At 40.3% G+C, this 15,315-nt stretch overlaps 1 protein-coding gene across 1 annotated transcript; it reads right to left on the bottom strand.

Moving 5' to 3' along the window:
• Positions 1 to 4,539: 4,539 nt before the first annotated feature.
• LOC128737479 (protein saal1) lies at positions 4,540 to 6,120 on the bottom strand. The gene is made up of 2 exons (XM_053832121.1): positions 6,030 to 6,120; positions 4,540 to 5,964 (listed from the first exon to the last, which is right to left on the bottom strand). The coding sequence occupies exon 2, from the start codon at positions 5,960 to 5,962 to the stop codon at positions 4,550 to 4,552; it is 1,413 nt and encodes a 470-aa protein (XP_053688096.1). The 5' UTR covers positions 5,963 to 5,964; positions 6,030 to 6,120; the 3' UTR covers positions 4,540 to 4,549.
• Between the last annotated feature and the right edge of the window lie 9,195 nt (positions 6,121 to 15,315).

The following is a 15,315-nucleotide window of genomic DNA, read 5'->3' as shown; positions in this document are numbered from 1 at the left end:
GACTATGAGAGATACAAAACGATGTCGGTTATTTTGTTATTCACACGCGCTCTCGTAAAAAATATACTTGTGCTACAGTTTTGACTTGGTGTATTGTTATCCTGCACAATTTTTTTTTAAGTGTAAGTCAAAACATTTCGTGTTTCGTGTTCAAGGCCCCTGTAGTAGATATGTGTGATGTAATGGAAAAATATGAAATTACAAGAAACATACACACACACACTCGAAACATAATTACTTTCTTAGTTCTGGAGAGAGAAAATGGCATAAAAGAAAAGAAGAACACTTGTATATGTGGGAATAAATTTCAAGAGTTCGGCATTGACGTTAACTTACCGTCGACTAGAGCAATCACGGGAGAATACGTGGGATATATCGCTATTGTAGAACAGCTTGCTCGTAGCCGAGTTTATTGTCGCAAAAAAAGAAGACGGGAGTACACTGCCGATCGGGAAAAAATCGATTCGTTTCTGAACGTAAGCAACAACAACCGAACGCTTTGGTGAGAGGGAGAAGATATTCGGCTTTCAGATAGAAGCAGAAACCGAGAGTTGAAAAAGCGAGGATTGAAATTCGTAAATCAGTCTGTTAGCTAAACTTGGAAGAATCGCATGGTTTTTGCTGGTGAAAATAAAAGCAATAATTTCTGTTACGACAGCCCCCAGCCCCCGACGCATTTATTTTTAGTCCAATTCTCCTAGACTCCGCTTTTAGTCTGGCGTAGATTGCCTCCGCCGTCGCAAAGTTCCTGGCTATGATATCGAAGTCATCTGCAAAGCCTAGAAGTTGGCTATCCTTGGTAAAAATCGTGCCTCTCGTTTCAATGCCCGCTCGTCGGATCACCCCCTCAAGAGCGATGTTGAACAGCATGCCTGATAAACCGTCACCTTGTCGCAACCCTCGCCGCGTCTCGAAGGGACTCGCGAGTGTCCCAGAGAGGCGTATACGAAACACATCACTGGATCCAATGTAGCTCTGATTAGTCGCGGCGATTTGTCCGGAAAACCGTGTTCGTGCATTATCTGCTATAGCTTGTTTCGATCGACTGTATCGTATGCTGCTTTGAAATCAATAAAGATGTGATGCGTGGGCACGTTGTACTCCCGACATTTCTACAAGATCTGTCGGATGGTGAAAATTTGGGCCGTAGGTGCGCGAGCCCCCATGAAACCCGCCTGATAATTCCCTTCGAAACCTTGTGCTATCGGTGACAACCGGCGTAAGAGGATCTGGGAGAGTACCTTGTAGGCAGCGTTTTCCAGTGTAATACCTCCCAAATCCTCGAAATAACCCAGTGTAGAGCCTTTGCTAAACTGCTTGGTTTCGCTGTGTAGCCCTTCTGAGTTTGGTTCACCTTCTCATAAAACTTGCGCGTGTCATTAGCTCGGAATAGTTGTTTTAATTCTTCACGATCTCAGTCCTCCTTTTGGCGCCTTTTCCTCCTCAGGATCGTGGTCAACTGGTTCCTACCTCATCGGTCGGTATTTGGTCAGGTTCTCTCTAGTGGCAAAACTTAAATAATCTTTCCAAGTAGTTTTTTTCCTCCGCCGCTTGTTGGCATTCCACATCAAACCAATCATTTTGTATACTCCGAGGTTCAATACGTAGTGCCTCTCCGATGGCCGAGCGTATTCTGCCGTCTTCGAGGTTTGAAGCACCTAACTCCTCGGAAGAAGGCAGTGCCTCGTTCAGTGCTCGCGCGCAGTTCTCGGCAGCTTGCGGGTTATCTAGCTGCCTGATGTTCAGCCGAGGAGGGCGGCTTTGACGTGTCCGGTATACGGTGGACAGCTTTGAGCGCACATGTACTGCTACTAGGTAATGATCAGAATCAATATCCGAATCCCGTCGGGAGCGTACGTTCCTGATGTTAGAGAAAAACCGGCCCTCTATGAGAACGTGTTCAATTTGGTTCATTGTACGTTGGTCAGGTGATTTCCAGGTGGCTTTGTGGATATCCTTGCGCGGGGAAAAGGTGCTTCGGATCACCAGGCCTCGGGAAGCTGCGAAGTTTATACATCGTTGGCCGTTATCGTTCGTGTCGGTGTGCAGGCTATGAGGTTCTACCACCGGTCTATACATTTCTTCCCTAGCGACCTGGGCGTTCATATCCCCGATGATCCCCGATTTCCTGCAGAGCTACGATGCCGAGTTTGCGGGGTTCGAGCTGTTCAATCAGCACCCGCTCGCAACCTGCGAAACTTGGCGATCTGCAGTTCCAAGTACCGAGTCTCCATTCGTCGTCCTTGTTCCGTCGCCTAGGTCGATGCCGAATATTCCGCTCCGAATTTGCTTGAATTTTGTAAGTGTTGTAATTTAATTTAGGTGTGTAGCCATACTGGGGCAACACTACCGAGTCTCGCGATGGGGCTGCCATCTTATAGTGCCGAGACTCACTATACCTCCTTCCCGGTTAGTATTCGACCTTAGTTTCCACCGGGGTTGGTGACCCGATCTCCGCTAAGGTTGCTTGTATTCCGCCTGGTACCACGAGGAGGTCGGGATTGGAGTTGCTGGATAAGAGGCTAACGCCCACTATGGAGTCTATATTCCGCATTAACCAGCCATTTACCATATTCAATGCCACATGGCCTAAAACATGGCCTGTCGAATTATCGGCTCTTTATTTCTTCCGAAAGAACATGAGGAAATTTGGAGTCCAACAGTTTCATGTTCCAAATTTTCAATTATTAGTCCGCCTTCGTCGCCTACTGGGTCTTTGCCGATCCGAATTACTGTTTATATCGTTCGTTGGTCGTTTTTTTAGTGGTGCTGGCTTGGAAGACCCGCGACCAATTCCACTGTATTGCCTACGTAGCAACTTAGCCTGTCAGAAGATCCGGACTGGTACCACGAGGAGATGGGAATAGGAGTCGTTGGATAAGAGACTATGAACCACTGTACTGGGTTTATTTTGGTACCCATTATGCAGCGGTATAACAACCCAAGGAATATCCAGACCTCATAGTTTCTCAAATCACACTGCGAAGTTGTTTAACTATTCGCTAGCTGCCAGCACCACGCGGAGGTAGAGCGTAGAGGTAGAGAAGTTACTGGTAGAACCAGATAGTGGTGAAATCGGGTATCGACGAGATTATGTTTTTGATATATCAAGCCTGAAAATCATTTTTGACTGCCATGCTGTCGATGTCGTTAGAAAAGCAATGCGGGGTGGAATTCAGTCACATAGGGGACCAGCAAGGGGTGCATTTTGGCGCCTGCGGTCTACTACTATCCTGTTCGCTTGCAAAAATTTGACTTTTGAGACAGACGGCCTTTGTAATAGATAGACGGAACCGCCGTCATGTCGGATAGTATTACACCTCAGCGCCCGGGTAGCAATGAACAGCGAGTTAAATTCCTCGTCAACAGTGAGCTATTGTCGGATGTTTCATTTACCGTAGGCAAGGCAGACACAGTCATCTACGCTCACCGTTTCCCGCTCGTCACCGCCAGTGATGTTTTCTATCAGATGTTCACCGAAAAGCCTTTGTCCGGCACGGTTTCTGAGGAACCCATTGCTGTTCCGGATGTGGAACCGGAAACGTTCATTGAAATGCTAAAATTTGTGTACTATGATAATCCCACCATCAGTGAGGACAACCTGGTAGACCTGTATTATGCTGCCGACAAGTACAACCTAAACGGATTGAAGAAGCTATGTCATCAGTTTATCAATCGAGAGGAGGCGTCAGTGATGAAAATTCTAACAACTAACATTTCCAAAGGCTTCACAGAATTAAGCGAAGCATGTCTAGCATCAATCTGCCGGAATCCATTGGTTGTGTTTAGAAGTTCCGACTTCCTAGAGCTGCCCATGGAACTGGTCGAGACAATATCACGACAAACCAAGCTTCGTTGTAACGACGACCAACTGCTGGATGCTCTTCGCAAGTGGTGCAGACATCAGAAAGCCAAGCAGACCGAACTGTTTGATCAACTGTCTGGCGTGGTTCGAAAACGACAAAAGCAAAGCCGCGACTTTCAGTGCCGCAAGTGGCTTTTCTTTGGACCGATCTGCTACACAATAGACGCCTGCAAGGGAACCTTTTCGGTGACCGCTGTTCGTGAGTTCGACCTGTTCGGAGTGGGAATGTACATAGGATGTCACGAAAATGAGCAACCGATGTCGATTTCGGTGGTGGTTATGAGTGGAGAGAAAATGATTCGCCGATGCCAAGCGAATGTTGTGCCCCGCGAGGACGTCTACGTGTACGACTGTATGTTCGAACGGGTGTCGCTTCGGGCTGGTGCCAAGCTGACCGTCGTGTGTGACGGGCCGCGAACGAGCGATGGAGTGCTTAAGAAGTTCACCTTCTGGAATAGAGGTTTTTCTTGGACCGGCGATAGCTCGGTCATGAAGGTGGAAGACGACAGAAACTTTGAACACACGGCAATTGCCTATCTGCTTTTTCAGACAAAACCATTTACCGACTAAATTAAGTAATAAACGCAAATATTAATAATTTATGAGCAAGGCTTCTTCGAACAGTAATTAAGATTTTTCGTTTCGTGCCTTGTATTGTTGTAAAAAGTACGGAATAGTCTTAAGTTAGGATCGGTCTTTTTTGCTCCAAACGTTGCGCGCCCCTTCCATGAGTAAATTACACGTTCGTTCCAGCAGCGGATCCCCGGCCATGGTTCCTCGAATCGCACTGCAAAGCCGTTCCACTATTGGCTCGCTAAAACAGCTTGCTTTCCACGTATTTTCTATGGTGCTTAAATCGATCGGCTCAGCAGTAAAGTAAAGGGTTTCCAGTATTTCGCCCAACGCTGTTTGTATGTCAAATTCACAGTCTTCAGTTTCTTCCTTATCATCTGCGGTGGAACTCTCCTGATTTGTTGCGTTCTTCTGAATCGCTTCCTGTTCCTTTGACAACAGAGTATAAATCTTGACTAAAGCTAGAAACGTTTCGGCATGAAAATGATAGACTATTGCGCTGTAAATACTGTTGATGGACACGAAAATCCGAACATGCATCTTGGATAGTGGAAGAAGTGAACTTTCACCACTCAGCGGAACAAGCACACGCCACATACAATAGACTATTTTTTCCACGTAGTTCGTGTAAGCTTCGTTAGCATTAATAATCAGGTTTTCGTGAATCTCAAGGAACTTTTGAATAGTTTTCAAATCTTTACTTGTTAAATATTCCTCTTCGAACTTATTCTCAGCCGCTGTTTCGGGATAAACTTGCTTAAATCCTTCCATTAGTCCCTCGATAAGACTGGGCTTCGCAAAGATACTGTAGAATTCGTTGAGCTGAGCATAATCAACTTCAGCTTCCGTGAATCGATTCACCATCGCATGGACAGCTTCCACGGTATGTTCGATCAGCTCCTTGTTTGTTGTACTGCTTAAAATAAAGCCCAGTTTGTCCGTCATGCCTTCAATCTCTCGAAACAATTTAAACCAGCAGTACTGCTCGTCATCGGATCTATCCAGCAAAGACGTTATAATCCTCATCAACTGCACAAGTACGAGCGTATCACTGGATTCTAGAAACGCACATAAACTCATCAAAAGTGATTTGTTCTCATACAAACACTTATGGGTCTCATCGACACAGCACATATTTCCGATGATCCCGAACAAAATCTCCATTAACCGGTAATCCTGGGAGTTCTCGGACAATCCAACAAACAACTCCACGACGTCGTGCTTCAACAGAAACAGCACTACATCCTTCTCGATCGTCATGTCCCACAGACTGCACAAATCCTTCTCGAAATCCTCATCATCGGCGAGGCTCGTTTTCAGTTGCGGCAGCTTAAGGATCGTTGTCAGCACAAACCGTTCGCTGTACATTGTCTCGCCGATCCGATCCCCTTTCAGTTTCTCCAAAATGCCATCCTGTTCCGGTTGATCGTCTTCTTGTTCGTAGTTCGTTGGCTGGACTGCCGCCGATTCCATCACCGGCTGAGATTCTTCCTTCGGTTTTTGTTCTTCGTCAGAGGCTTTCATTTCTAAAAAAAAATTAGGCGTGATAACTATATATCAGTAATTTCATAGACCAATTTTTAATACTAACTTTTGTTTTAATAGTTTTCGTGCAGATTTTCACTTTATTGCACAAAATTATTACGCTCCTGGAACTGGAACCACTTGAGGCTCTTGAAAGAAACTCCCGGACTCGACAAACGATAACAAACGATAAGTGACGATTGTCAAAGCAAAATCGTAAACAAATGAGTTGCGTTGCAAAAATAATCAAACAATGTTGGATTAGGGTTGTCAGTAATATTTTGTATTAACATTATCAGACTGGAAGAAATTATACTCAAATTGGGTATTTTGGATATTTTAGTGGTATCCAGCTTTTTACGCGCTATAATGGCGGACGCTATAAATTGTGTTCGTAATATGTGAACAATCTTTTTGACAACTCTGCATACATCAAAACATCCTGTACGGCAGTGTTGCTCTTTCTTTCGTTTACACAAAAGAAGGAAGGCAATAGTTTTGTTTACATTTCGCGCAGTTTTGCTTTCCTTCTTTGACGTAAACGAAAGAAAGAGCACGGTAGTGTTGCAAGAGAAGAGTGCCAAATTTGATGTATGCAGAGTTGTCAAAAAGATTGTTCGCATATTGCGAACACAATTTATAGCGGCCACCATTATAGCGCGTAAAAAGCTGGATATAAATTTTCCAAGGGTAAGTCGCTTAGAACACCCTAGCCGGAAAAAAATAACCATAACACGAAGATAAAAATTAAGGTAACAGTAGGATACAAAGTACAGCAAAAACAATAAAATTTATCGTCTGAAAGGATAACCGAACTATCAAACTTATTGTTGACCACCATAACTTTCATGGTTTTCAGAGATTCTATACCACAAAAATGACGGGTTGTTAAGTATCTTAACAATAAAAAAATCGATTTTTCGCGAACAAAAATTTTCATTGGCAGTGAAAGTTACCGTCCTATTATGATAATTTTTTTAAGCGCAAAAAATAAAATATAATTAAAAAACGCAGTAAATTTGTGATGAAATATGACCAATTCTATTGCTTAAAATAAGAAACAAAAATATGAATAAAATTTGATTTTGAGACACTTTTGCAATAAATTTACCATAAGTTTCAATGTTCACAATAAAAACTGTTGTTGACGCATTGTTTTGTTTCTACTACAAAATTTTTCTTCGGGTATTTATTTATTTGTTTATTTATTAGGGATATTTCATCTGACATAAAATATTGCCCGTTTCTTTGGTAACAAAACGCGCTGCTCACTTTTTTGATAGCTTGAAATCGTCGCAGAAAGAATCTGCTTAGCTGTATGTAAGTTATAAGTCAGGGTGTCGACTCATTTTCGAAAATAAAATTCCCTGATTTTCCCTGATGCATTAAAAACTTTTCCCTGATTCTCAAAACTTGTTTCCAATAGGTTTATTTAGGCGATTTTGTTTGCTTTTGCGAATACATTGCAAAGATTCTTTGCAAGATGGTAGATTTAAGGTTTCTAATACTGAAATCTCAAATAACAATAACTAAAATCGATTCGCAGTAATTTGATTAATATACCCTTAGTTACAGCATCCCGGTTAACTGCGAGGTACGATTGTGTAACAAGCTAGTCGTTGTATGCTCGAATCTTAGTTGTGAGTGGGAGGCACAATTGCCCCGTACTCTAACAACAGCGTACTCTAAACTGTTGAATAAAAATCAGAATGTTTAAGTTGCGAAAGTGAGATTGTAATAACCAAGACTGTCTTTTTACCATTAGTTGTTACATTTTATTGTTACAAAAAAAACAAGCGATATCGTTTTTATATTTCAGAAATACATACTCGTTTGGAATCAGTATCGACAAATAACAATACAATAAAAGAGTAGTCAGTACGCCTCGACACAGTCAGACATGAAGTTCTTAAGCGTCGACCGTAGACAGTATGCAGAGCTGTAACTAAATTTTGCTTCTTATCTTTGCGGATTATTAACATGGAACGGTTTATAAAAAAAATTAAAAGAAAATCACTGCGAAATCATTACCTGGAATTACGAAACTTTTCATTCACATACCTCCCAACTTTTACAAACTGTAACTATCTATTAATTTGTAATGCAAAATCATTTCTTCAACTGTTCAATCTGTTCTTTTAAGTTTGCTGCTTGTTTGGCCGCATCATCAAAAATTTGCTTACGTTTATTCTCCAGGATTTTTACTTCAATATTACGTTGATGATTTACTTGTTTATTTCTTTCAGTATCTGCAAGCTCTTTTTTACGACATTCTTTAAATTCCATAAATTTTGCATGAGCATTTCGGGCGCTGTGGATTAGTTCTTTCGTTATCGACAACAATTTTATACCTCCTTCGTAGGACACTGCATCGTAGACTTGTCGCCTGGCGACAAGTGATTCATCGTGCATATTTTCAAACACGCATTCAGCATTAATTGAGAAACCTCTTTCAATGTTAGCATTGCCGTGAGACAAACAGCAAATCATCTTGACTACCGTTGACAGCTCTTCGTTTTTTCCTGCTAACAATCTAATCCAGAAGTGATCTATACGATTCTCCGTTCTGTTGTATTGCTCAAAGATTTGACGGTCATTAATTATCTTACGATATTGATGCATTGATCGATCCGCTGCATAACCGGTGAGTCGCCCAGCATCGACTAGTATGGATAACAGTTTTTCGGCATGACGTTTCGCTGAATTCGCATCTGCAACAATTACAGCTGGGTCAAAACACGAAGCAGATTTGGTTAATGGATAAATGAGAGGTGATCGGTTCAACATCTTGCATATAATGGCCCTTAGCATTTCTCTGCATTCTGCTCGAAATCCGAGAATATCCTTGGCCTTCACATTGCTACCAAGATTCTTAAGAGCTTTTGACGTAGGACTACGTCTTACGGCAAGTTTTGAGAATAGGGTGTCATTCCAAAAAATCGAAAAATGCGAGCGTCACGAAAAATGAAAGGTTTTGAGCGCTAATAGCTCAGCGGTTTTCCAATCGATTTTCAATATTCTTACACCAATCGATTGGAAAATCTTCTAAGAATTGACCCAAACAAAGAAAAGTGTGGATTCTTGATGTTGAACTATTGAAAAATTGAAAATAATGAACCTATGTTTTACCAGAATTCTCGCTTCTTGATTGGTTGTTGGAAATGACGTCATCAAAGTAGAAACGCGTTTTCACGCTTCGGCTTATAATTCAGTCAATTTTCAATAGATTTCCAAGATATTTACGCCAATTGATCGGGAAATCGATTGAAAATATTGAAAATATAGAAAACTATTGATTTTCCCAGGTAACCAATAAGCATTTCCAATGCCATTTAAAAGCAAGCCAATAAGCATTTAAGTTGCCTTAAATGCTACTTAAATGCTATTTTGGCAAAATATGCGGCTACTTTACTGCTAGCCCTCTTATAGTGCTGACAATGCTTATTTGCAGCTAGTTACCAACAAGAAGAATTTAAATAGAATTGTGGATGCCAATTTACAACAGTTATGCAGTCAAAAAGCTGATAAACAACAACCTGCAGTATAAAACGTCAGGGATGCTAATAAACGACTGATTTACTGCTTATTTTAATGCTTATTGGTTACCTGGGTTGTTTTTGAAATTGAATTTGAAAAATTGTTGTTTTTGAATTGATTTTGAAAATTTGAATTATTTTCATATTTTTGCCTTCTCTCGTCAGTGCTTCCCTAGCACGAATGACAGAAATATATACGATATAAGCTATGGATTAAGCTTCCTTATGATTGTATTTAATTTACGCTCTATAGAATCCGATCAAAAATTGTTGAGCTTCAGCTGTTGCTGCTTCCCACGGATAAGGCAACGAAGACATGCAAATTCACCAAGCGAGTTGGAGCTGGAGCACTCAATGATCGCTGCCGTGATGGAATATCTGGCGACAGGAGTTCTGGAATTGGGACGACATATGCTGCATGTCGTGGGACATGAAGCATCCCACGTCACTTGCAGCTGGCCACTTGGAGTGGTATTTCATCGTGATTCATAGCTGCTGAGGCTTTCCGGTTGGTCCGTTGCAACCAGCCGTGCCTGGTTAGCGGTTATCGGTACTCCAATTTACCGAACAGAGAATTACGTTAAATGCGTTAGTGCAAGTTTATTGCAAGTAGGAGTTATGATAATCAAACAATCGGTTCTTTTAAGGGCCACACAACGATTGAAGAGTTTATTATATTTTCTTGCCCAGTTAATACCATAATTAACACAGTCAACGAGGGAAAAGTTGAATTTTTCGCCATTGCGGACGACCAACCAATGACGGTAATAAGTTTTCGGGTCACAGGTGACATTTTCTGCGACTTCCAATACGTCTGCAGGTTGTAAATGCTTTATCCGTGTCCTTTTGTAAGCCGCAGAAAAGTTGCGCAAAATTTTCAACTTTTTGAAAACTCGCGCGTACCGTCTACCGATTACCAAAGGAAAAGCACTATTCAACGTAGAAACATATCATACAAATTTATTTACTGTTTGGTTTAGTTACTAACTTGGTTTCGTTTTAATAAAATAGATTCAATCAATTCATGGATATAACTCCAAAATCGGTTGAGGATTGAATGTATACAATGTTACTACTTTGATAAACGTTACGTATGTAGCTTGTATTGACTTACGTGGTCCTACGTCACCTATGAGGTCGTGTCTTGTGCACAACCCCTCTGATTTTTTTTGGTATCAAATCCAAGTGAAATGTCGCTTAACGGTAGACAATTTTTATTGTCTTTTACGACGTCTGCAGTAACCTAGATATGTTTAGTAAAAAAAATTAAACAAAAAGAACCGTGCACAGAAGACTATAAGCCGCACAAATAAAACAGTTTACATGGTAGTTATCGTATTAACCACACGCGAGGAGAAAAACAAAACTGATTTATTCATGTAGCCATTCTGATTGTACTGATTGTAAGGTAGCCATTCATCACTTTTAAGAATCCACTGCTCATTCTTTATTATATTTTTTCAGCACTGTAATTATTTAAGATATTGTTGAACAGATTGTGTTGAAAGATCCTAGAATTTTATGAAACATTGGTCACATAGTTCATATAGACATAGTTCATGGACTCACGAAAGAAAAAATAATTTAAAACTACGAGATTATCAGTTTTCCTAGGAAATTCTAATGAAAATTTACTGATTTTCTCAGATATCGCTTATCAACATACCTTTTGTTATGAAAATATAGATAAATTTGAAGATTTCTGAGGTACTGGAAAAATGATTTTAAATTTATTAAATATATTTTCCGTTTAAAATCCAAACATTACGCTCGTGCACAAAATTTCATAAAATTCACTCTTCAGCTCAATCGATGGGACAATAATGAAACAAGCCCCTTTTTGTTACAAGCAATTAATTGACATCATCGAAATTTTTGATTATTCTGCCTTACTGAAGTAATGAATAGTTACTTAAAGTTCCTGGACTTAAAAAACCGTGAGCAGGTCGAATGGCTGATGGATGACGACGACCTTATGAGATTTGTAATTATTGTATGTGTAAAAATACCTTTGCAATGTTTTTCAGCTGATCAACTAACATGAATCTTTCCATTAGATTCCGTATGTTGTGACAAAGGGAATTGTACAAAAAAGGTAACATAGGTTTATCAGTTTGATATTCCTTCAAAAATGGTTCAATTTCTGCAGCGACAGATTTGAAAAAGGATAACTTTGCGCTTAGCAAAGGATCTTTCAAATATTTTAAAACCTCTTGATAAGAATACGTGGTGGGCTCGATTTTATCCTTTTGCACGCCTTCTGAAAACTTTCGCATGTTCGGAATTGTGTCTAATGCTCTTTGTGCAATATTCAATATTTTCCAACCATCTATGAGCACAGAATTTTAGTGGAAAGGTACTGCTACCTGTATATTGTATATACAGGGCGCGCCGTGCAGGCACATCTTTAAACACGTTATAAATTGATCGTAAATAGCGGTCTATGTCCCATTTTGCATTTTTCAGGCCGTCTTTGAAAGCACCATGAAATATGTGAAGCCCGCAACTGCCTATGTCTAGAAGTTTTTTATTATTTTGCTCAACGTCTACTTTTAGTTCTCTCAGGAAAGCCCAATTCGTATTAGGAAGGACCGTCCATCGACACTTGCAGGAGCTTATTCAATCGAATATCATTTATTCCGGCTTTAAATGCCATTAATAAATCACTTGCTCTAGATCTGCCCAAGAACTGTGATGTGAGGTATCGTGTGACATTGCCCAGTAAACATTTTCGTACGTATATCGAAGTGGAAAATGAGATATATGTACCGATATATATCTTGAAAAATCGCACTAGACGCACGAAACCAGCATATGCGTACTATTTTGGAGGCGATATACGCACTGCAGATTATTCGTAAACAATTCACATTCATAAGTATTTGTATACGATGAGATCCGATTCAACATGATTAATTCCATAATGCTATACAATTCTGTGATGAAAATCGTATGTAAATCAGTCGTCATCATTTTGTACGATTGAATACAAACTAGGGTGCGATTTAATAAGCTTTGTGTACGATTTCGATTTTGTTCAGAGACATTTAAGATTATTTTCATATATTGATATACGATTTGTGGTTTACTGGGTGACAACCTGATTAAAACAAATGTTTTGTTAAAAAACTGAAGTTCGCATTTCAAGGCGCGAAGCAAAGCCTAGGTGCTACATTCCGATAGGAACTTGACCTTCACGGATTTCAAAGCCAGGTCAATTACCACATAATTGCTACAGGCTACGCCTACGACCCTGTCGAGTTTTCCATGAGCGAGAATGACGAATAGTACAGTACCAGCACCAATATGCTATCAGCCGTTTTTCACCTGCATGAACTTTCAAACCTGTATAAATTTCACCTGCATAACACGCAAATTCCACTTGCAAACATATAACATACTGACATTGTCCGCCATTCTCGATCATGGAAAGCTGGTTAGAGTCTAACTCTCATCTCTCAGCTTTAATTCTGGTTTGTAAGGCCAGCATCGTATCTCGAGGCCAACTGGGAGGCTCAAGGCGAAAAAACCTAAAAATCTGAAAAAAAATGATAAAATTTACCTCATTTTTGTCCACGTCCCAAAAACGAACGTTTATGTCCATTTGTTGTTTCTTCGAAACTTTGTTTAGAGACTCATCAAAACCAATAACTATGACATCGGCATTTTTCATCATTTCTATGAGCTTCTTCCGAAAAAATGGAGCTAATCCATGCATTATTGTATAGCTTATTTTGTCCCGTCCAAGCTGCATTTTTGCTGCCGTTTGGCTATCGCTGAACATTAATTTCATGATGGCCAGATCATTTTCAGCAGATCTCACGGACTTGTGGGCCATAATTGTTTCAAGGCACCACAATATTTCTGCCTTTGAGACCTCATCCTTGATGAGAAATTTTTTCAATGGTGCCGAACAGGAACGACGTTCTTCAGATGCACTGGCTAGAGGTTCAATGACGGACTGCGTAGTAGCCGGAGTCCTGTGCGGTTCTGGTGTGAAATAATTGTATACGCTGTCAGTACAGCATCGCTGTACATGCTTCTTCGACTTCATGTGGCTTAATAGGGACTGCTTACCCATATTACTTAATTCAATTTTACTTGCACACACGGTGCAATATGCTGCTCTCGGGTTTTCAGCTATCTGTCGCAACCATGGCTTAAAATCGGCAATACTGAGCCATGTTTCCTGAAAGCTAGTTATTCCTCGCTTCATAATGTACCTGGAGTAAAAATATAAAACATAAAATGTTTCAAAACGAAATGGTGCAGAAAATGGGTTGGATTGGTGCATGATATTATCACATTTAATATCTTTTTATACAGAGATATAAACTCGTATTCGTACACCAACATGCAGAATTCGTCTTTCTACATTTGAAAGTTTAACAGAAGTTTTAGGGACATGTTATTTAGGTAAAATGATAGTTTCAAGTGTTAATAATTAATATTTGAAACTATGATTTTACCTAAATAACATGTCCTTAAAACTTCTGTTAAACTTTCAAATGTAGAATTCTGCATGTTAGTGTATGACTACGAGTTTGTATCACTGTTGAACAATTTCGTAAACAAATAGCAGTAAACAGCAAAGAACTCACTAAAATTATTTGGTGCTATAAACGACGAAATTGCAAAATTCTCCGAATAGATCAATCAAAAGCAGTCCTCGTCTTATCAATCATCCACTTTACTTGTCGGCAATACACCTTACTCGGAATTATGTACTGATTTTTAAGTCACATTCGCGATCGTAACTACGAAGTTAAATAATTTATTTTCTGATTTCCCTGATCAAAAAACAAATTCCCTGATATTCCCTGATTTTCCAGGAAATCGACACCCTGTAAGTATATATTATGCTTATCTAGCATGTGAGCTATTGATTTACTTGACAAAATGAACGATATATGCCCCCGGGACGATTATAATTCATCGCGTACGAAAGGGTGGGGAAATTGATAATATTGTCTACATGAATAAAATCTGATACTAAATTAAATCTTCGTAATCTCTGCGCAAACAAGCGCAACGGTTCACCAAAGTCAAACAATTCCTCCGCATTCGAAAAAGTCCTTACACATTCAGTAATTGGTTCGTTGTATCCAAACACAGTCCGATGAAATTGGGTCTGCAATAAACCCGTCGAGCGCAGTGATCGTTGCGAAGCGCGAAAATTAATCATTGATAGTAAGTTTGGGGCGTCAATTTCGCCATTGATAACTTTAGCTACAAATAACGCCTGTTGCACCTTGCGTCTATGTTCTAGTGTGTCTAGGTCGAGTAAACGGCATTTGTCTGCGTATGGAGGCATGTCATCAGGATTTCGCCAAGGGAGGTTTCGCAGTGCTAGTCGGACAAACCTCCGTTGCACACGTTCAATGCGCAGGTTCCAACTTAGCTGCTTTTGGAAACCAAACTAGGCTGCAATTTTCTAATAGCGGACGAACAAGGGCGCAATACAACGATTTAAGACAGTGGGCATCCTTAAAATTCCGACTAATCTTAAAGATAAATCCGTGCTGCCGTGATGCCTTGGAGATAATTGATTTACAATGCACATTGAACGTCATTTTTGTGTCCAACAGGACTCCAAGGTCGTTAACTCGGTCCACTCTGCGTAACTCAATACCATCAACGGTGTAACCAGACGATCGGGCTTTTAATGCGGTGAAAGCTCATAACTTCACATTTGGCAACGCTTATAAGCAGCCAATTTTGTTTGCAGCAGCTCGTAAACAAATCAAGCAAACCCTGCAGTCGGCAGCAGTCGTCTATATTTCCTATCGAGGCAAATAGCTTCAGGTCATCGGCGTA

This window comes from Sabethes cyaneus, chromosome 2, assembly GCF_943734655.1.
Source record: "Sabethes cyaneus chromosome 2, idSabCyanKW18_F2, whole genome shotgun sequence".
NCBI classification, from domain to species: Eukaryota; Metazoa; Arthropoda; class Insecta; order Diptera; family Culicidae; genus Sabethes; species Sabethes cyaneus.
Note: the sequence above shows the minus strand (reverse complement) of the source record. Positions and strands in the feature narration are given on the sequence as shown.